Source organism: Rhododendron vialii, chromosome 11a (assembly GCF_030253575.1).
Source record: "Rhododendron vialii isolate Sample 1 chromosome 11a, ASM3025357v1".
NCBI classification, from domain to species: Eukaryota; Viridiplantae; Streptophyta; class Magnoliopsida; order Ericales; family Ericaceae; genus Rhododendron; species Rhododendron vialii.
In genome coordinates this window covers 34,992,218-35,012,557 of record NC_080567.1, presented here as the reverse complement: position 1 = coordinate 35,012,557, position 20,340 = coordinate 34,992,218, and the positions used below count along the sequence as shown (strand labels likewise).

Sequence of the window (20,340 nt, the reverse complement as noted above, 5' to 3'; positions counted from 1 at the left end):
ACTTTTGTGCATCTCTGTTTTCATACAATTTTAACCGTTGGATTACGAGACACCGTTTAACACTGAGATTTTAAGACAAACTAACGACTCAAAACACATGGATCAGGAAGAACCCACTATAGAGTAACTAGCGTGCTATATACAGAACTTCGAAAATTGCATTTCAAGTATAATTCCAGTAACGGTTCTTTTTATACTACGTAATTGTTCTTGTATTTGTAAAAATAGAATGTAATTCTGAATTATTTTAATTTTTATACATTCTTTTTTTTTTTTTGGTCAAACGGAAATATTATTTTATACATTTCTGCATTCATGTAAAAACACACCCAAAACTACATAAATAATAAAATCAAACAACATGATGACTGAAGGCCTGAGGAACGGGGCTATTTACGAATACAATTATGGTCAACGTGCAAATTAAATTTAAGGATACAAATGCTCATCTAGTTTCAACCTTGATTAACACAAGAAGGATGTTTCGCCAGATACAAACGGAATTCTGAAAGACTAAATAGAGTCAGGTCCGTTATTGATCTCTCTCAAAACCAGTCCCTAACAATTTACAGTGTACAAACATTTTTGGGTCTTCCCTCAAACATTGGCGCAACGTAGATTCTGTAGGACTTCTAGAACTACCCAGAATTCTTGGAGAACCAGGGACAATGGGTCCTATATTATGCCCGATCGTCACTCACGTGGTTGGCAACCTCAGCTTGGCTGTCCAGAGGCATGTACTGTGCCATTATGGCTCTGATCTCCGAATCCATGTATGACTGCAAACACAGAAAGAAAATCAATGTGCATTTCAAAACTCACAACTCCTAAGAACAATGGATAGGCCAAGTGGTAAGACTCTCTCCTCTTTACCACCAGAGGGTTTCACCACCGCCACCCAAGGATTGATTAATTAGATGTAACTAGATCATATGATTTATTACATCTTCTCAAAAGAACCCAAAAAAATATCACAACCCCCACATCAGAATATTCAAAAAGTCACTAACCATAATTGCGGTGAAGCGAGAACAAGAATCAGATCTACTAGAGATCTTGTACTCCGTAGCCTCAATAACACCCTTCCATTAAACAACACTAATTTGCCACTTCCACGAAACAAAATCAAATACAACAAATGTAAAATAATGCTTCCACTATCTTGAGTCCGTAGATGACGTTATATCCTCCAAACTGTCAACTTTCCCACAAAATACTAATAAAAGCTGGCTTATGGTGGTTACTACATCATCTATTCTAAGATTAACAAATGGTTGACTTTATAAACTTTAAACAACTGGCCAAATGAATAATATACGCTGATATATCTTTGGGCAGAAGGATCACTCCTTTGATGTGAGGCATTGAAGCACTCTATTGAGCTTTATTTTACTTCGTTATTTTACTTTACTCTGTAGTTTCTCCCCCTAAAGAAATAAAGGACTTAGCATGAGAGGCTGAGTACCGCAGGGTAAAAAGGCCCTGTGGTACGCCAAATATAACCTAAGGTTTGATACTCCCATTTTAGTTTAGTACAAAAGAGACGGCCATATTAGTATACAGTGATCAATAACTGAGGGAAAGAACCTAAGGTCCTAAAGTTTCACTCTATATAAAGAGACAACAAGCATATAAAAGAACCTAAGCTCCAACACTCCCACTTCAGTATACAGAGACAGTAATACTAGTATGCAGTAATCAATTGCACCCGACTTACCCGCAATCTATATTTGTACACCATATATGCTCCACCAGCAGCCATAGCCAAACCTAGTAAAATGACCCAAACAGCAGCCCAAGCAGATTTCACTTCAGTTCCCCTCTTACCTGCAGATGACCATTTGGAGGACATCAAAACAAACAGCACTATGCACACATCTCATACGTAACACAGCTACCAAATAGGGTTGAGAAACACACTTATGCAAGTATCATGGTCCCTGATATACAGGAGGTCTCCACTGCATGAGCATTTATAGCTTCCCCAGGTGTTCGTGCAGCTGCATTCAGAGCACTGGCAGGCTTTCTTGTCTTTGCATTCGTCAATGTCTGTGCAGCAAGAATACGCAACATGAAAAACAGATATTTCAGATCAAGAAGACAACCAAGCACCTGGGACATATAATATTTAGGGGATAGGTTAGATCTAAGCCATATGCCAAATTTGACACATAAAGCATATTTTCTACTCATTGATTTTCAAGTCAACTCAATATCAGATTTCTCTATTCCAAAGATCACACATATCAACATCAGATATGCCTATTCCTACTAATATCAAAAGAACTGATATCCATAGAAGAATAAAGAGGATAATATATATTATTTATGGTATTGGTGGTGGAGTATCTGAGATATAGAGGCATAGAGTATACCAGATGGGTGAGAATGGTTGCCGGTAGAGGTCGATCGATATGTATATACATGTTGCTTGATTGTTCAGTAGTGTTTTCCCACTGATTTAGGGGTGCCTTCCGAACGCTTTTTCAACTTAAACCCCCCTGTTTACAATTTGGCTGCCAAAATGTTTTTCAAAACTTCAAACGTGTCCTGCAACATGACTGGGTTGCGGATATGCATGCCCAAGACGTGTCCTTGTGTCAGGATAAGAAAATAAAACTAAAAATTCGGACCGCGCGTATACAGGCTGTGTCTATCCTTGTCCAAGACAAACATGGCAGTGATGGCATCCATCAAGAGCAGCCATGCCAGCCAAGTTAGCCAACATATCCATCACAATTCATTTCCAGTCAGACATATCTACTAAGAAACCGTCCTTCATAGTATGTAGCAATTATTAGGAATGGTAATATTCATTGGCTACATTGCCTTTGGCTTGCTTATCAGAAAAAGCAACTAGTCGTTAGGAACAAGGAACTGAAACCAAGAAAATATGTTGAAACTTGAAACACCAGCAGCCACAAAAAGTCCCGCTTCCTCTCTCAAACTCATTGAGACATTGCAGACCCCAACTTATATAAGAACTCATACTCTTTTCTAAAAGTTCCAAATAATATAAACCATCCCTTCACTTTACCATATACACAGAGCCCCCATCAATGAAGTCAACTTTATTGGAGGAGGAATCGCGAACACAGCATTAACAAGCCATCCCAGAAAAAGTTAGAAGCAACAATCATCTTTAACCCGATATTATATGCACCTAGATCTCTACTGATATATTCGTTGTTCTAAGCACCATTTATTAACTGAATAAATGATCATCACGGTTATTTCGTCTAATGGTGCTCTAATATCTTTATCTTACCGAAGTAAGTATGTGTCTCGGTATGACAAGCCTTGGTAATGACTAAATTTCTGGATTAGCAACAGTATTGGCAAGAAATAGCAGGAGGTAACAGCTCCCACACACAGCAGAATCGAACTGTCATATCCCAAATGAAGTTGGTGTTGCAAGTCTCAGACTTCATCCTGGATATACATATCATATATTGCCCAAAGCCAACAGAAAACTTCAAAGGATACCACCAATCATGGCAAAAGAATATCCGACCCATTGTATGGGGTTCAAGCACATGGTATTCAGGTGAAAAATAATTATAGCTCCAATTGAACTTCCAATTTAAGCAAAAATATAATATTCCCAAATAGCCGAACAACATGACAAGCTGATCATGAAAGGTCCTCTTCTCACCTTCACAACTTTTTAAACCATCACCTTTGAACCCTAGAGGGCATTTGCATTGACTATCCCCAAACACGGAAGCAACATCCTGGTGACAGCAAAACATAGAATCAACATCTTAATCTTGATGCAAACAAATAACTTGAACATATGAAACAGCCAAAATGTCACAAACCAAGCAAGCAGAGTAGCTGTGTCCATCTCGAGTGTCATGCCAACAGCCTCCATTATTCACCTTGCAATGCCCGGGTCCACTAGCTGTAATTGGAAACGATAAATTTTTATGCCCTAATTTTGTTAGTACATGTTTCAAGAAACTTTTAGATGAGTGACATTTCAAAGGGGCAAATATCAATTAAGTCTGCTTCTGATTTCAGAAGTCAACACACAATTAAGCTGATTTCATACCTTGAAACCCCCAATTTTTATACACTAGGAAGTCATACACAGCTCAATGTTCTCAACTTGCGCCCCAATTTTAGGTAGAACAAGAAACATCAGGTTATAGCGATTTAGAGGCCGAGGGCTAAATTTCCAAAATTTGCTCAAGATTCAGTATGACTAAACAATAGAACCCAACTATTCCAAAATATATGAATTTTTCCCCTAGTATTTATTTAAATTTCGCAGTTCCAAAAGAATCCAGGTATGTGTTGTATGTTTGATCCCCTATCAAGGAATGTGTAATGAACAATTTAGCCCATGCAATTCTTACTCCAAAAGGTCTAACTTTTGAGACATTAGCATTTTTTTGTGGGATCGTGGATAACTAATTATGTGTCCTGGTTATTGATACAATTGAGATACCCTTGGCAGTGGTCAGAAAAATTCTCTAATCTTTTAATGTTGACATCCAAAGAAGGCACAAGACTAATCAAAAAAAAGAGGGAAAGCACGTGAAAGAGGAAGCATTTCTTAAATAAAAGAAAGGCGGCACAACTTAGAAACAAGGACTCACGTGGGAACAAGAGCAAAAAGTACCAAGACATACTGTACAAAAATACCGAAGGACTAGAATGCTATTAGATTGCTGGATATTGCTTCCATTGTCTGTGATCATGTTGAAAAAGTAGGATTGAAGAGCACAATTCGGAAGGGGAAGTCTGTAGCAAACCATGTGAACTTGGTGACATGGTACACAGACCAGATTAAAAAATTTCCTCTGCCATAATAAGATATCTAAGTTTAGTTATTTGTCTATAAGTAGGTGATACGAGATAGTAGACATTTTTCGTCGTGTTTCCCAAACAGGTTTAGACTTGCCAAATAATATTGTGTCATAAAGCCTACTGTTTACCTTGACAGTTGCTGTATCCATCTCCCTTGAACTGCACACCATCAACCAGAGGGCATTCACAAACTCTCCCACGAAATGTATCCTAAAGACATTTATGCAACTGTCAGAATTATAATCACTAGGAAAACATAAAATTTCGAATGGTAAGAAGTCATGAAAAGCTACCTTGCATGCAGTTATGTTGGCTGCTTTATCTCGCCAGCAACCACCGTTGTTATCCAAACACTCATTTGTCTCCACTTCTGCAATAAAGAAGATATCCATTTGAAAACTCCTCCTGTGAGTCCGAACCCAAAACCATGATATGTTGATATTAGTATTTGGCTCAAATCAGAAAGTAGGAATTTACCCCCGCTCAAACAAACAGCTGGTTCAGTAGTTTCCTCAAAACCAGCACAAATGGCCTTCAAAACAGCACCTTTCTCCAACTTCCCTGGAATCATATGTTTTAGGTACAAGAAAAGAGCACTACTGTTTCCATAAAAGAAGTACGATTACATGCAGACCTCGATATTGTCGATTATTGACAACGAGAGTAGGCAAAATAGTTACATCACCACGCGTTCCTTTTCCAACCTACACAAAAGTATATAGGTTTAAAAATTATGTGAGTGAATGGTATCACCAATTAGTACTTCATATGGACAGCACCAGTATAAGAATAAGAAATTCATACTTGAGCATCTTGCTCTTCTTTCAAAACAGGATTGTCAGAATCGGCATTTGAGTCTCCCATGCACTTCTCTATGCTTTTAAGATCTAGCCCTGCGAAGTTGAAGCATGAACAATTACAGTACAGTTCATACAAGGTCATTGGTAATCCTGTATTTTTATAACATTCTTGGCAGGAAGTTACTCACCTAGGGATTTTATAACACTCTCAGCACAATCCTTGTTGTATTTTTTCTCCTTCATCGGACACCTAATTTGGAAATCAGTCACATAGTCCCACCAGACCCAGGGCTTTTTGGTCTCATTTGCCACTCTAAACACACAAAGCTGCCTTAGGTTTTCAAGAACCACATCTTTCCCTTCATAACCTCTGCTGAAATCCTGTTCAGGATCGGGAGCACAATATCTTCCGTGATTGATACATTGGGACTTGCACTGTTTGCTTATTGTGAATGCCTGAGGGCAGTACCAAGTTATATAATGGGGTGTGAATTGAGTATAGCCACCTTTTTCAAGAATCTGAGCTGCACCTTTAAAATCTTTCACGAATTCCATCAACATATCACACTTAAACCCACACTCATCATTGCTGTTGGTCCACAACTCATACTCTACCCGATCATCTGGGTGTGGAACAGCTTCTCTCCAATCAAGATTCACATTTACCATTTCACCACTATTGAGTGCTTTCTTTAACTTTTCACCAAAACTTTTCTCAATGAGTGCAGATGGTATTGTGATATTTTCAATATATTTGGCAGATTGACTATCTTCTTCCGGTGTGTCCATGGTAATCAATGCTTCCTCAATATTATCTGCAACAAGCACTGCAGAAGCACCAGCATTTTGGGCATTCCAGACCTTCAAAGCGAAAAAGCAATCTGAAAAAAACAAACACGAGACTATTTAATATGGCCCGATGGAGAAAAACAAATCTATGTTTATACCCCATCCCCTCAGTGTGATAAAAAGTTGAAACCATTGTGACAAAATCTATGTACTTTGCAAGGCAAACAGGAAAAGGGCTACGCTTCAATCAACTAGAAAACCCACGACCCAGAAATCAACCTGCCAATATCAATAACTTGGAAAACAGCATAATAAACCAAAATTATACAAAGGGTACCTCCATAATCAACCAATTAATTCCAAATCCATAAAAAGTTAAACGACGTCTATAACCAAAAACAAATCAAACTCAACATAAGGGTACCTCAATTAGCACCAAATCATCATCCCATAGAATTACAGAGACCAAAATGATTCAATTAATCAAATTTATGAAAACAACCAAAGTGGAATTCAGCAAAGCACCGGGCTTTGACTTTTTATGCCCTAAACCCTGCTATGCCAAATAGTAACAAATCTTCCTACCAGAGCAGATAGAAGAGCTGGAGTACTCAAAATCAAGAGAAAGGTACCTCCGGAATCCAACAATTAACTTCAAACATTCATAGAACCCGTCAAATTAACCAAAAGGGTACCCCTAAAACCAACATACCATCCTCGAAATCAAGAAAAGGGTACCTTCAGAATCAAACAATTAACTTCAAACATCCATAGATAGAACCAATCAAATTAACCAAAAGGGTACCCTCTATAAGCAACATACTATCCTTGAACCTACGAAAAGGGATCTATCTCCATGATGGACCAACACTAAATTGGGAAAAGCACCGGGCTTTGACTTAAACCCTAAACCCTGATACACAATCTAGTGACAAATCATCCTTAAGAGAAAATAGAACATAAAAAACAAGTGGATTACTCCAACTCACGAGAAGGGCACCTCCACAATCAAACAATTTAACTTCAAACATCCATAGAAAGGTTAGAACCAAAAGGGTACACCTCTAAAAGCAACATACTACCCTCAAAATTACGAAAAGGGTACTTACCTCCACGATCAACCAACACGAAATTGGGCAATCAAACAATTAACTTCAAGCATCCATCGAACCAACAAAATTAACCATAGGGGTACCATCTAAAACCATCATACTACCCCCAAAATTACTAAAAGAGTACTTACCTCCACGATCAACCAACACGAAACTGGGCAAAGCACCGGGCTTCGACTTGAACGAAATTCCCGATTCGTCGAAACCCCGGCACCCTTTCCGATTCTCTTTCGGGTAAACCACCGTCCCCGCCATGCTTCCGCCGTACTGAGGGATCCCGAAGTTTCCAATGGCACTGTCGTGGGTACCCTTTATGCTATCCGGTGAGATCACCCTGAAGCTGTTCTTCTCCACCACGAACCGAGCAACAGAAAGATTGAGCAACAGAAACCCTAGAAACAGTACCGATACTGACCTCCAAATCCCCATCTCTTTCACGGGAAAAAAAGTTGGAAGCTTTTCAACAAGAAGAAATCTGGGTATTCACTGTAAGCGATCTAGGAAGAGGTGATGGATGATTTTCTTCAGTTTCTCTAGTGCTGGCTGCTGCAGTGAATACAGATGCATGCGTGAAAAACGCTAAATAAATAAAAAGGGAATAAATTATACTTTATTAAGAGTAAAGTCTCTGTCAATTGGATTATTGGGTTTTGGGTGCGAAAATATAGTAGTAGCGTAATCCATGAAAGGATTGGGATTTCCCAAAATTTGCAAACTAGGGTAATAGTTGAAGGAGTATTCCTTGGGGGAGTTGTTTACCTGTTTTTGTGTGCGTGAAGAGTCCACTTTGAAGACCAACAAAAATAGGTGTCGGTCAACTGTGGGGGTGGATACGCCAAGTCCTTTTTTTTTTTTTTGGGTAAACGATACGCCAAGTCCTTAAAATACGTGGAGGATGAGTAAATTACAATATCGTACATGTTCATGCCATAAATTAGATTTTTTTTTTCCCAGTTCAACCCTCAAATTATACATTTGGACCAGAGGTAATAGTCCAAATCTGTAACATACATCGGGAAAATCAAGGGTTCGGATTTGTTCAAAGACTCTTCGCACAAAGAATTGAATCCGAACCATTGATTGTTATATTGGACGGTTTTAATTACAGCTGTCTCCTTCCGTTCATGTTGAACCGGAGAGGATCCACTTTCTTGAAAATACTACATTTACAACATACGTAGTAGAAAACTCCATGTAGGTGTTTAGAGCATCTCTAAAGGAGCAATAACATAACTAACGTAATAATTATTAGAACTAGTGTATTTTAACAAGATCTTTAAATTCTTAATCTTTATTGTTTCTTCGTCCTTCAGGTACCTATTTTGATAAGTTTAATTCCTTCATCATTCTTGTCAAATTTACTTGTTGAGGTGACACTTTAAAGATGCATCATACGTTTGGGTGAATTTAGACTAACTTTTTAGAGGATTTTTGACACGGTCTTTTTGGTTGTTTTCTCTTAATCTTTACAAGATTTGAGTCAAATTTTAACATCATATTTTTCTTCTCGACGATACTAATCAGAAAGCATAGAAACATAGACCAAATTTGGGGAAAAACAAATCATTTAGTACAAAATTTTGACTTTGTTGCTTTATCCCAATTCTCAAACTCAATGATGTAGTACTAGTAAGTGTGTGATGGAAAGAAATGAACCATCCCATTAGAGGATCTTCTGAGCATGACTTAACAAAATCAGAAAAGCTGCATCAATCTCACAAATGCAGAAATTATTGCCAGTTGACAAAACATATAAAAGTAGAACAAGCATCAGATCCATATATGCATGTAGCGAAATAAGAGCAAAGCTTTCAATAATAATGTATATGTATTTATCAACAGTTTATAAGTTCTCTTGTTGATTAGTTACTCACAATCACTTTCAAGCCTATGTACAGGACTTAACAAAAAAATCTGATAAAATCTTCAAATTCTCAATCTTGATCGACCACCTTCATGTTTTCCAACGCCATGGCAGTCCTTTCGACATGCTTCAGTAGGACCTCATATATTTTTTTCTTCATCCTTCCACAAGTTTCTATTTCACAATTCCCCATGGTGGAATTCGAATTGGCCTCTTTATTGACGATGTCCAACCAGTCATTCACTCTCTTGATCTGATACATCATCCCAGCTATCCGGCTATGTGAGTCAATACAAGAAGTTCTACTATCAACCTCATCCAAAAATTTCTCAACATAACCCATGAAAGATCTCCGGCTTTCTTCATTTAAGACATTAGCCAACTCAGCAGCTCCGGTCAAAGTAGTTCCTCTCACCCAATCCGTTGGTTTATCCTTATCAGATGTCATTCCAACTGAAATCTCAACATTCTTCCTTTGCTTCTTAATTACACATCCTGTTTTTGGTTTTGTAACCCGACTAGTAGCTGTAGTTGGTTTCTTCACTGTGTTGGCGCCATTTGTTGTGCTTGTGCATGGGGAGAGATCATATGCTATTGCTGATTTGATCCATGAAGTTGCATTTTTCTTTCTTTCGACTGCTAGATTCAACACTTCCTTGACTGAGCCGGTGGTGTTGATATCAGTATCGGATGTTCTGAGTGGAGTGATGTTTGTTAGTGATTGGACTACTAATCTGGTCTGAGCCAAGTCATCTTGGAGATTGAAAAACCTGTCAATGGTTGGTTGTGGATCATCCCCGTTTGATGAATGGAACTGTGAGTACGTGCTGAAAGAAGGGGGTATATGGGTTAGAGAATGCTAGCTAGCACCTGAATCAGCCAAAGTTTGTAACTTCTCACCAAAAAAGAAAAAGAAAATCTACTACAGTACCCAAAAAACAGAAAAATGTAGTACATGTACTTGACGCCACTGCCCCTGCAAACAGTCTTCCGTTGGCTATAGTGCAAAATACCATTGCCCAGATGGAATCTAGACTGGAACAGGAAAAAAGAAAAAGAAAGTGATGTTGGATAAAAGGGACTGCCAGAGCTTCATAGACACATAACCGACAAGAATGCAACATTTGGTTCTATATCACCTACACTTGCTTTATTTCCTCGCAAAGGAAAAATTCTCAGTTCAAACTTAAGTTGACTGTGCAAGTATTGAGTTTCCTAATTATGTGTATTCCACTGATAGTCTGCTCTTCCTGTCTATAAGGATGCAGCATTGCAGCTTCCTAGGTTGAATCCAAGTTAATTATTGTACCAAGTAAAGTGCATACTTGGTGAACTTTTCTCCAAGGTAGTCCTAAAATTGTTGATTGGTAATGTCCCTTGAGCATATGATACGTTTACATGGTCATGGGCAGAGCAACTTGTTTAGTCCCAAAATCCAAACCACATAGAAGGCGGTACAGAAATTTGATTCAACTCAGTTCGATGCGTATGTTACACGGAAAAATACTCCTTGCGGGAAGATGTGTAATAAATCAAGCGGAAATAACGACAAGCAATAGACCAAAAGTCCTATTGCAATTGTCAAAACCAGAAATGGAAAATGCACTGGAATAAAGGGTGCACAATTGATCTCCAACAAAAAAGGTAGTCTATTTTTGAAGTTCATTGAACTGAATAGAGAAGTCTATCGAAAGGAAAAAAAAAAAAAGAGAGAGTGGGAAACTAACATGTGTCTGAATTCACATCCGGTAACGCCCTCAGTATGTGAATCACTCAGATAAGCTATCACACTGTGGTATGTTCACTAGAATCAGTAGTTACTTAATTTACCATAAAACAAGCTAAACCATATTTGTGTTGCTACTTATTCCACAAGTGAACTACGGACACGTTGTCCATAGAAACTGATTGATACATGGACTATAACTGCGGTTAACAAGACACTTCCTCACCTTAGGCATTTGACCAATTTATCAGCAGCACAAGCTTCTTGCAGAGCCTCAACAGCAGCATGCAAAGCAACATCTCTGTGTCTTATCATCTCCTGCCGAGTCCACATGGGGATCCACCAAAACTTTTAATTTCAAGGTAAATAGAAGGGAAAGATCATTCATACATCTCAACAAAAAAGCATAGAATTTAATACAGGAAAACCAGATGCAAGGATGCAGCAGAAGCCTCTTTTTAGCAAGGAAAAGTTATTGCCTTTTGAGTTTGAAAGATTGAATGTAATGACGCCACATCATGCTGTCCAGTAAGGGCCAGGACATCATACAAAGAGAAGTATGCATAAGCTTTCTACCTTGCCAAGCTTTGCTAGGCTTGACGGGAGTGAGTCCCACAAAATTCTACTTTCTGCCACTTTTGTATCATCGACTGCTGCAAACATTTTTTCTGTATATAAGGTCTCCTCATTGCAGTTTATCTTTGGAGCAGTGGACTTGCCTCTGGAAGAATTTTTTACTACATTTGTGGTAGAACCGGCAACTCTTCTTCTTGTTGTAGAAGTAGAATTGTCCTCGGAGCTGTCATACCTCGTGGAACGAACGGGAGAAGCCTGTCGATGCAGAAAAAGAGTAAGACAGCATTCTACTGGTCAAGGAACCCCGAAGCATTAGTTCACTATGTAACAGCAAATAATCAATCAAATTAACAAAGTACATAGCAACTGGCCAAAAGCATTGGGTTTCTACTTATCGAACTGCAAAAAGAATTTTGGTGATTACTATGATTGGCACGAAATGACAAACCGAACCCATGTAGCCTAAGAAAAGCCAAAGTAGGATAGTATTGATCTAGCTTGCTACATTTGGTGACATGTTCACCTGACTTCAAAAATCACATTGCATCAAAACTTTATGCACAACAAGATGGAAAAGAAAAAAGAAGTCGGCACTCACACAAGTACTGCGACAACGCGCCCTTGGCTTTGTCTCATGCTTGGCAACTGAGGAGTCAAAAATTTCCTTAACATCCAAAAGTTCTCTTTCTGTCCAGCTTCTTCTCTTTGATATCTGTGTGGACGACACAGATGACTTAGGACTCTCAGAATCACTATCATTATCACCAGAATCCCGATACCCCTTCAAACTATCCGAGTTTATCTTATCATTTTCACATCCTTTCGATATGCAATTCACTCCTCTTCTCTGTTCACTAGGCTGACCTTTCAAAGCACTCAAAGAACGTAACTTTCCGTGATCCCTTCTCTCCCCATAACCACTGCTATTATTATCCAATAAAGACTCTGAATCAGATAACCCGCGAGTTATTGTTTTTTTCTCGAAAATAACGCCCTTTTCCTTTATTGAATCTGAATCAGATGCCCCAAGAAACTTAACCAAATTGGTCACAGGCACAATATCCTGTGGAGCTCCATCACAAGGATGTCGACCTGGAACAGGCATCAAACCTCTGAGCACTGGAACCGGGTACGAAGCCTCCAATTTCTGCACATATATAAACTGACCAAGTTGCAATTTGTTGCTCAAAATCAATTCATCTTGTTCATGAGGTAGAGATACATACATAGCGTGCGATAAATCTGAAACTTTTAAGTAAAACCCTCTATTAGGCCAAAGATCCCCTTCTTCCAACACAGGAATTATGCTTCTTATTTGCAACAAGACCGGCTTTCGAACATCTTCATCCCCCTTTTCCTCTTCGTTCATGTCTTCAAGAAGTTTCGTGAGGACCTCGGGCTTCAAAGAAGCCATTTTGCTTATAAAAAGACCCAGACCAAGATTTATGAACTCTTGCAATAGGAAGATCGTGCACAACAATTGAGCGAAGGGTGGGTAATCTGAAACCTGAAACATTCAGGAGAAACCCACAAAAGATTGGATCAAAAGCGCAAAACGAAATTGATGAAACCCACAAAAGATTGAATCAGAATCCCGAGAACACGAAATGGGTTGTGTAGAAAAATCTGGGTGAACGTCTTGAATCAAGAAAGATATCAGGTAGTACGTCTATATATATGGAGTTGGATTTTTGGAGTTTGTGCAGAAGTTTATCCAATTGGAGATAACGCGTTGAAAATTCTCTAAAGATTGGAGAAGGGTACTTACCAGAATTAGAGCGAGAGATCCGAAAGAGGCGCGAGTGATGAGAATGGGTGGTTCAGAGCCAGTTTTGGTTGTCTTTTGTTTTCAGATAGGGGTTTGAACCGGTGGAATCGCCACGATTGGCGGGAAATGGAAAAGGTAGTTAGAACCGTTGTTTTCTGGTTTTATTCTTTCTAGTACTCCATCTTTTATCATGCAGAAATGCTATTAGCAAGGATACTTGCAAAGAAGACAACAAGGAATGATCATGAGTTATCCCTTTAGTTTTTTTTTTTTTAAATTATAGGAGCAACTTGATATCAATCTAATAGACAGACTAGTTCGGAGAACCAATCTCAACGTCTATTTACAAGAAAGTACCATTGCAGGTGAGTGGTTGGATTAAGAAACTGAACGATTGAGAAACTGAATGGTTGTGGAACGCGGTCAAACCTTGGCCTTCGTGTGGTGGGAGTGTTCAATCTTAGCTTCTCTATTGTCCGATGACTTCGATCTGTCGGATTGTAGAGGAATATTTCAATCATTGTAATCATCCAAAAATATTTTTAATAGTAGTTTAGATTTGTTTGATATATTCTTACTTGCAAGAAAAAGGATCTTATCTTTAATAAGTTTTTATAACCCGGGAACATTAGCAGGATTGTTTTATCCCAAGCTTGAAGGATAACTAGTCCGGTGGGGACTAATAGTCCCGGGACTAAAAACAATACAAACATGGGATTAGGAGGGGTGAGGGGATTAATGGTCCAATCCCACCCCTAATCCCCCCAATCAATAGATGTGGCCCACCCCGTGTATTGATATTTACTGGAATTTCAACTTTCCATTCGATGACCTGCTCTTTCTACGTCATGGCCTAGATTTTTCTAGTTGTGATCGCTCGAACCTCAAGCATATTTTTCCTTCTTTCCTTTATGTTTTGATGATGTGCGGTATGTTAGATTATATTTCTGCCCACTTAATAATCCTTTGGTGGTACAATGAATTGAATCATGCATCAAAGATTATATTTCTGCTCACTTAAGAATCCTTTGGTGGTACAATGAATGGAATCATGAATCAATGACTCAATGACGCCTGCATATTCATGTTCTTTATCCGAATAGTAATTGGGATTATGACTTCCTGTTTGATTTATTTTGGAGTCATGATTTTGCACTTCTGAACTTACTTGGCAATCTGACAGTGCCTTCCGATACCGTTACTTGTCATAACTGCGGCCACAGAACTGATCTCCGCGGATGTCCCCAAGCTCCTTTGGTTCCTGAAGGTAATGATGCCTAGTTTGTGCCAACTTTTATGCTGCTGCATGGCATACCGTCAAACCATCCATGGAGTTGTTTGATGTTTTAAGTAAATAATTTTTTTATTTTCCTTTCAGGTGATTCCAAGAATTGCAGCTCCCCTGACGCTGTTCACAAAGTAAGGCAACAGTTAATTGAACAAAATAGAGTTGTGGCTGGTGAACGTACATAACAGTAATCATTATCTGATCTTAGTTTAATATGATTACATCCCGAACGTGTAATGGCTCATCTGTTGAAGAGTGTATGAGTGGCTTTTATGTGTATACATGACTTATTCGAACAGCACAGAAAACATCATATGTATTGCCACGGTTTTGTAAATATTACTTCGGATTCATATGTTGTGCCCTTATTCTTCCATTTTGTTGTGAACAGCTGTCTTTCCAATTCACAACTACCAGAACCTCGCAAACACGACGTTGCCAATCCGTGATTAGATTGTGCTTTTCCTTCACCCTTTTCAGCTGACTTTCTCTTCTTTACATTGTGCACTCGCAGATTATACCCGTACATGGATAGTGGAAGTCAATGTAAGTTCATCTTCCAAAAACCAAGTTAGAAAAGGCTGAGTCTGTCACTATGCATGTCCAAAGCCCATGCACTATGTAGTTGCAAAAAGAGAGTGGTGTAAAGCAGAAACAATTTCTCGAGAGAACCATTTTGAGGATGGTTTCAAGTGCGAATAGAGTCAACACAAGACAATGTTTTTTCTTACAAACAAAGGGAGAGAAATACTTGCTCTCATTAGCAGGATTTTTAACAAACAAAATTCTCAAAAAAACCCATCAGTGATACTGGAACAGAGCTTCCATGTATAGCTACCTCACCATTGTATTTTGGTCAGTAAAAAGGAGCCATAGCCTCAAAAGATGTTTGTATTTCTTTTTCAACAGAACAGGGGAAAAGGAGGGAAGGATGTACAATCCACAATGGAGGGAAGGATATCAACTTACAAACTTGCGAGTTTCGCCCAGTCAAATCAGCTGCAACTGCTAATATGCATATTTATCTAGGTAAGCACGACACGTGCAAGAGAGAGAGAGAGAGAGAGAGAGAGAGAGAGAGAGAGAGAGAGAGAGAGAGAGAGATTTAGCTGAACCATTGTCTAACTGAATAAAAAAATGATGTTAAATGAATAATGACAATACATGAACTATATCTATACTGTCAAACCCAAAATCTGGTAGCAACACAAAAATCTTGTTCTACTCAAAACAAAGCCATCATAATCTCATATCCTCGCTCAGAAAACTTAGAAGACAACCTTTACAAGCATACTCTGCATTCCGACCACAACTCTGTATGAAGTTCTAAGAGAGCTAGCACAATTTCAAATAAGTAGAAGAAACCCATAGAAGCACGTAGGTTATCAATGAAGAACTAACTTCCAAACTCCGTGGTCCTTTCAGTATAGGAGGAATCACAGACACCATCAAGAAGGTTCCGAACAGCCATGAGAAAAGAAAAGCTCCAGCCCTGCAATGCAAGAAGAAATTTACAATTCTAAGACTTCCCAGTTCCAACGAATCAGTATGGTAATTAGCAGGAGCAATAGGAATTTTAAGCCTATGCAACCACATCACAAAACATTGGCAATGTTTTGAGATATTCAGTTTGCGAGACTGATATACATGACAATCATGATTCAGTATTTTATTTTCTCAAACAAAAATTTCCTAATGACTACAATATGTTAGGAATTGTGTTTGGATATTCAATCTGCAAGAATGACGAGCAACATAAAAATCATGATTCTATATTTTCTAAAAAAAAAGAAGAATCAACATGCATAGAAGTATTAACACCAAAGTCAGAATCATACCCATAAAATAGAGCACGCCATACGCTTTTGAGCTGATCATGCATAAAGTAAATGGTAGCCATAAGGGACATAGCAACCTGAACAGTTGGACCATCTTCCGTTGGGAATAGAACAGTGAGAGCTCCAAGTATTGCAAAAGCCGCAAAAGTTTTTATTATGAAACTTGTAGACGGAGTTCTGAAGCTGCTTCGGACTGCTTGTACGATAGGGGATTGATTAACTGCCCTAACGTGTTTCTTGATATCGATTTTTGGGTTTCTTCGTTCATAAAACTTTTGCATGATTACTTTGTCATGAGCTGATTCAATTGCATCCACACTCGGCTTGTGCCCTCCATATCTTTGTATTAGGAAATTCCTAGCAGCTTGGATTTCTTCTTCCGAAGCTTCCCTACTTATTCCAAGTCGTTTATAAGGGTCCCTTATATTGATTCTTGGAAATATAGCTGCACAGAATTCAAGAATTTCAAGAATGCATAAATAGTAGAACATCTAGGAGACTGCAATGGAAAACCAGAATTCAGAAACAATATTGTACTCTCATACATAACAAGGAATGGGGTTTGTCATATTTACCTGTTTCTTTTACAAAGTATAGGGTTGTCATGCATAAAGACCAACAGCTAGAGCAAGATTCGAGGAAATGCAACTTACCATAAAGCATTATCCCTTAGGTAGAAATCTAAACCCATAACTGTCTAGATGCCACTGGCACAGAAACAATATCACTATGCCGACTTCAAGTGGCATTTGTACAATCACTTAGGCAGCCCGAACCAATCATTGCTACACACGAAACTAATTCACCACTCAAACAACACACACCAAATTGATTACTCCAACAAAGAAGTAAACTAGTAAGTCATAGTTGCATCAATCAATCCTAGCAAACATGACTAATTCGTTTTCCTTTCTAGTTCGGTGATAAGTAGAGCAATTCAGCGAGGAAAAAGCAAGTGCGCAACCAGGGACAGATTCACCTTGGACCAGGGTGCACTTTCTAATTATAACCTTGAAGCACAAGGTTGTTTTCAGTCCATAAAATATAGGGTTTAGAGATGAGTTTGTTTTCAGAAATGAAAAGCCCCAAATTTGACCACATTAGGAGTTCTTTAGAGCAAGAAAATAATGAAGCATGTAGATTAAAGGTGTTACTTTTTTTCCTTTGAGACATATAAGAGTGGTTGATTATTCCATAATTCTAGAGGGCACTGATGCAATCTTTTCGGGGGATAGATAAAAGATATTAGAGGATTACAAAAGCAAGCAATATTTCATCAACTTAGGCTCCGTTTGTTTCGATGTAAAATGTTTTACAATGTAAAATGTTTTTTTCAGAAAACAAACTTCAAACTTTTATTTTCCGGTGTTTGGTTGGCACTTGAAAATATTTTCAGAAATGAACAAAATAGTGTAGAGAGAGGGAGGGGGACTTAAATAGTGGAGAGATCTGGGAATATTGGAATTGAACATGGAGGACTGACGATCGAGGAAACTGAGCAGCGAGAATTGCAGTAGAAGGCAGTAGGTTCATTTCGGAAAATAACTTACGGAAGATTCAAGGGTAAGTCATTTTCATCCAATTGATGGAAAATATTTTACATGTAAAATGTTTTCCTAATTTTTTACACAACCAGACACCGGAAAATAGGTAAAACATTTTACCAGAAAATATTTTATGCCCAAACATACGGAGCCTTATATTATGCTGTTGCACCTACCTAACAGAAAGAAGAAGTTTAATAAACCAATCGTAGTATGGATACACATACACCTTCTGTAGTTATCGTAAACTAATCGATTTCTCTATAAAGTTGGAAAGAAGTTTAAAGATAAAACCTATTTATAAGGCTGTAATGGTCAAAAGGACTGCCTGAGACCGAGTCTAACACACTAACCCAGTTGCCACTAGGTAGTGAACCATATTTGAACATGGAAGCGCCATTGAGGTGGTTTTGGGACGGTCCTCTGCCTAAGCAGTTGATAGGGTTGCTGGAAGGTACCGTAAAACATTGTGCGAAAGTCAGTCTTTTGAGTTACTATCAAAACTCTCATCAATGTTCAGGGACTCTCCAATCAAAATAAATTGAAATTTAAGAGCCCTAACAGCCTACCCCATGAAATTACAGACCAACTGGCATCAAGGGACAAAATCACTTCAAATTGGCACTTGATCTCTTTGGCCGTTTAGGAATGCTTTTCACCATCTACCTACACTCTACGGAGTTGGAATCTCAGGAATAAAAGTGGCAAGGCCACGAAGGTTCCCATGCAGTCATTCCTTCAGCGAAAAATCTCCAGAAAAACACTCAAAATCTGTATGGTGAGTGTTATCATGTCTACAAAATAAGCATTAAAAATTTGACTATGAAGTCATAAGAAACAAAGGTAAATTATCAAGTCAAAAGCAAATCAACAATAAGCAAAAAAGGTTGTTACCATAGTCATCTGCGCTATCACCAAACGTCGCATTCATTGCACGGTAAAACATGGGGGCTTTTCGTACACTACATCTCTGAATAGAACCGGCCCAGTCATTTCTACGTGAATCACAATGGGGTGGAACTTAGAAGATAATCATGGCATTCCCAAAACCATACAAAGCTAAATATTTAGAAAGAAATCGAGGTATACCTTTGCAGATGTGTTAGCTGTCTTGATTTCCCGTTATTGGGAAAAAATGAAACTCGCGTAAAACATGAGCCACCGCTTTTTGAAGGTAGGTGGACGCAGTATCGTGATGGGGTACCAGTCAATGTCAATCCAGATAAGGTCATCTTTACAATAAAGAGATCTCTTTATCGATCTGTTAGTATGAGTTTTAAAGCCAATGAGAAGTCAAATCTGCAACAGATAAACAAACCCAATCATGTCATAGCAGAAGAGAGAGACTTGAATTACTTCTACAAACGGGAAGGAGTCAAAAAACAAAATAAAAGAATATCAATCATCAAAAGCTCATAAACCCTAAATTCCGTTCTTGGGTATTTACATGTCAGGTTACAGAGTGCCCGTCCCCTCACAAAACAGTCAACATCAAAACCTAATTCGTGCAAAGCCAATTCTATTGTTTTTTACAATGCTTGGTGATGGAAAGACCAGAAATCCACAATGAAGGATTAGCTGAACAAATTAAAGAGTAAAGTTCGCAGCCAATCATATCACAGTAGGGTTTTTTTTTTTTCTTTTTCTAAAGCGTGATATGAAACGTATTAGAGCCAAACAGAGAATTGAAGGGGACAAAAATAAACTAAAAACACTACAGAAATGGTAAAAAAATAACCTGATGTGAGGAGGGAGGAGGATGTCGAAGGGCCTCCGCTGTGTTCCTCAAAACCCAGAGAATGATTGAGAAAGAAGGCAAATTTCTAATCTTTCAACATATGCACACCACGGATATATCCGTATGGATAGCCAAAGCGGCCGCAGTGAATGCTTCTGAATGTTGCGAAGCTTAAACCCCGTCCTCCAGAAGAGAACAGAAAAGATATTTTTCACCCTCTTCAAATAAAATTGGATTAATTAATCAAATCTATTGTAAGATATACGACACTTGGTCCATGAAAAGAAAAATTGCGCTGCTATTTGCAGCCCTTTATTTTCTCTCATAGTTCATTACATTTCGGTAAATAGTTGTTGAAAATCATATATAACATTTCGGTAAATAGCTGTTGAAAACAAGATTATATTTCGGTAACTACATGTCGAAAATATGTTCAACTTTCGGTAAATAACTGCCGAACATACATTTTCAGTAAATGGCTG

The 20,340-nt window shown here is 38.4% G+C and overlaps 3 protein-coding genes and 1 long non-coding RNA gene across 10 annotated transcripts; 1 reads left to right on the top strand and 3 right to left on the bottom strand.

Annotated features, from left to right (window-relative positions):
* Positions 1-365: 365 nt before the first annotated feature.
* On the bottom strand, positions 366-8,377 carry LOC131306446 (vacuolar-sorting receptor 3-like). 3 transcript variants are annotated; one of them, XM_058332671.1, is made up of 13 exons: positions 8,276-8,377; positions 7,648-8,062; positions 5,804-6,496; positions 5,620-5,708; positions 5,450-5,519; positions 5,293-5,376; positions 5,109-5,185; positions 4,944-5,025; positions 3,822-3,904; positions 3,656-3,734; positions 1,921-2,049; positions 1,718-1,827; positions 366-779 (listed from the first exon to the last, which is right to left on the bottom strand). In XM_058332671.1, exons 2-13 carry the CDS (start codon positions 7,943-7,945, stop codon positions 681-683), a joined length of 1,893 nt encoding a protein of 630 aa, XP_058188654.1. In that variant the 5' UTR covers positions 7,946-8,062; positions 8,276-8,377; the 3' UTR covers positions 366-680. The 3 variants fall into 3 exon arrangements, with proteins under 3 accessions (XP_058188654.1, XP_058188655.1, XP_058188656.1); XM_058332672.1 differs by having other exon boundaries at positions 7,648-8,287; XM_058332673.1 differs by lacking the exon at positions 8,276-8,377 and having other exon boundaries at positions 7,514-7,648.
* An 899-nt stretch (positions 8,378-9,276) lies between these two features.
* On the bottom strand, positions 9,277-13,597 carry LOC131308485 (uncharacterized). Of its 4 annotated transcripts, XM_058335427.1 has the most exons (6): positions 13,451-13,494; positions 12,909-13,189; positions 12,281-12,829; positions 11,683-11,937; positions 11,333-11,424; positions 9,277-10,207 (listed from the first exon to the last, which is right to left on the bottom strand). In XM_058335427.1, exons 3-6 carry the CDS (start codon positions 12,785-12,787, stop codon positions 9,451-9,453), a joined length of 1,611 nt encoding a protein of 536 aa, XP_058191410.1. In that variant the 5' UTR covers positions 12,788-12,829; positions 12,909-13,189; positions 13,451-13,494; the 3' UTR covers positions 9,277-9,450. The 4 variants fall into 4 exon arrangements, with proteins under 4 accessions (XP_058191410.1, XP_058191409.1, XP_058191408.1 ...); XM_058335426.1 differs by having other exon boundaries at positions 12,281-13,189; positions 13,451-13,597; XM_058335428.1 differs by lacking the exon at positions 13,451-13,494 and adding an exon at positions 10,336-10,415 and having other exon boundaries at positions 9,975-10,207; positions 12,281-13,434.
* Positions 13,598-13,638: 41 nt separating this feature from the next.
* LOC131308487 (uncharacterized) lies at positions 13,639-15,087 on the top strand. The gene is made up of 3 exons (XR_009194446.1): positions 13,639-13,815; positions 14,634-14,717; positions 14,829-15,087. It is a non-coding gene; the product is annotated as an uncharacterized LOC131308487 (long non-coding RNA).
* A 755-nt stretch (positions 15,088-15,842) lies between these two features.
* On the bottom strand, positions 15,843-20,085 carry LOC131308327 (protein CHAPERONE-LIKE PROTEIN OF POR1, chloroplastic). 2 transcript variants are annotated; one of them, XM_058335242.1, is made up of 5 exons: positions 19,859-20,085; positions 19,210-19,419; positions 19,015-19,115; positions 16,577-17,021; positions 15,843-16,230 (listed from the first exon to the last, which is right to left on the bottom strand). In XM_058335242.1, the coding sequence occupies exons 2-5, from the start codon at positions 19,350-19,352 to the stop codon at positions 16,074-16,076; spliced, it is 846 nt and encodes a 281-aa protein (XP_058191225.1). In that variant the 5' UTR covers positions 19,353-19,419; positions 19,859-20,085; the 3' UTR covers positions 15,843-16,073. The 2 variants fall into 2 exon arrangements, with proteins under 2 accessions (XP_058191225.1, XP_058191226.1); XM_058335243.1 differs by lacking the exon at positions 19,859-20,085 and adding an exon at positions 19,568-19,824.
* Between the last annotated feature and the right edge of the window lie 255 nt (positions 20,086-20,340).

Bases quoted from the DNA above. Each gene is read 5' to 3' on its own strand.
- LOC131306446 (XM_058332671.1), bottom strand. From the start codon at position 7,945: ATGGGGATTTGGAGGTCAGTATCGGTACTGTTTCTAGGGTTTCTGTTG. The intron at 5,520-5,619 runs GTATGAATTTCT...ACTTTTGTGTAG, and splicing joins AAGAAGAGCAAGATGCTCAA to GTTGGAAAAGGAACGCGTGG. The intron at 780-1,717 runs GTAAGTCGGGTG...CTGTGTTTGCAG, and splicing joins TGTACAAATATAGATTGCGG to TCATACATGGATTCGGAGAT.
- LOC131308485 (XM_058335425.1), bottom strand. From the start codon at position 13,198: ATGTTTCAGGTTTCAGATTACCCACCCTTCGCTCAATTGTTGTGCACG. The intron at 11,425-11,682 runs GTAGAAAGCTTA...TGGACTCGGCAG, and splicing joins GCCTAGCAAAGCTTGGCAAG to GAGATGATAAGACACAGAGA. The intron at 10,208-11,332 runs GTGAGGAAGTGT...CCCTTCTTTCAG, and splicing joins AAATTGGTCAAATGCCTAAG to CACGTACTCACAGTTCCATT.
- LOC131308327 (XM_058335242.1), bottom strand. From the start codon at position 19,352: ATGACCTTATCTGGATTGACATTGACTGGTACCCCATCACGATACTGC. The intron at 19,116-19,209 runs GTATACCTCGAT...TGATTCACGTAG, and splicing joins CAGCTAACACATCTGCAAAG to AAATGACTGGGCCGGTTCTA. The intron at 17,022-19,014 runs GTAACAACCTTT...AATTCTGTGCAG, and splicing joins TGATAGCGCAGATGACTATG to CTATATTTCCAAGAATCAAT.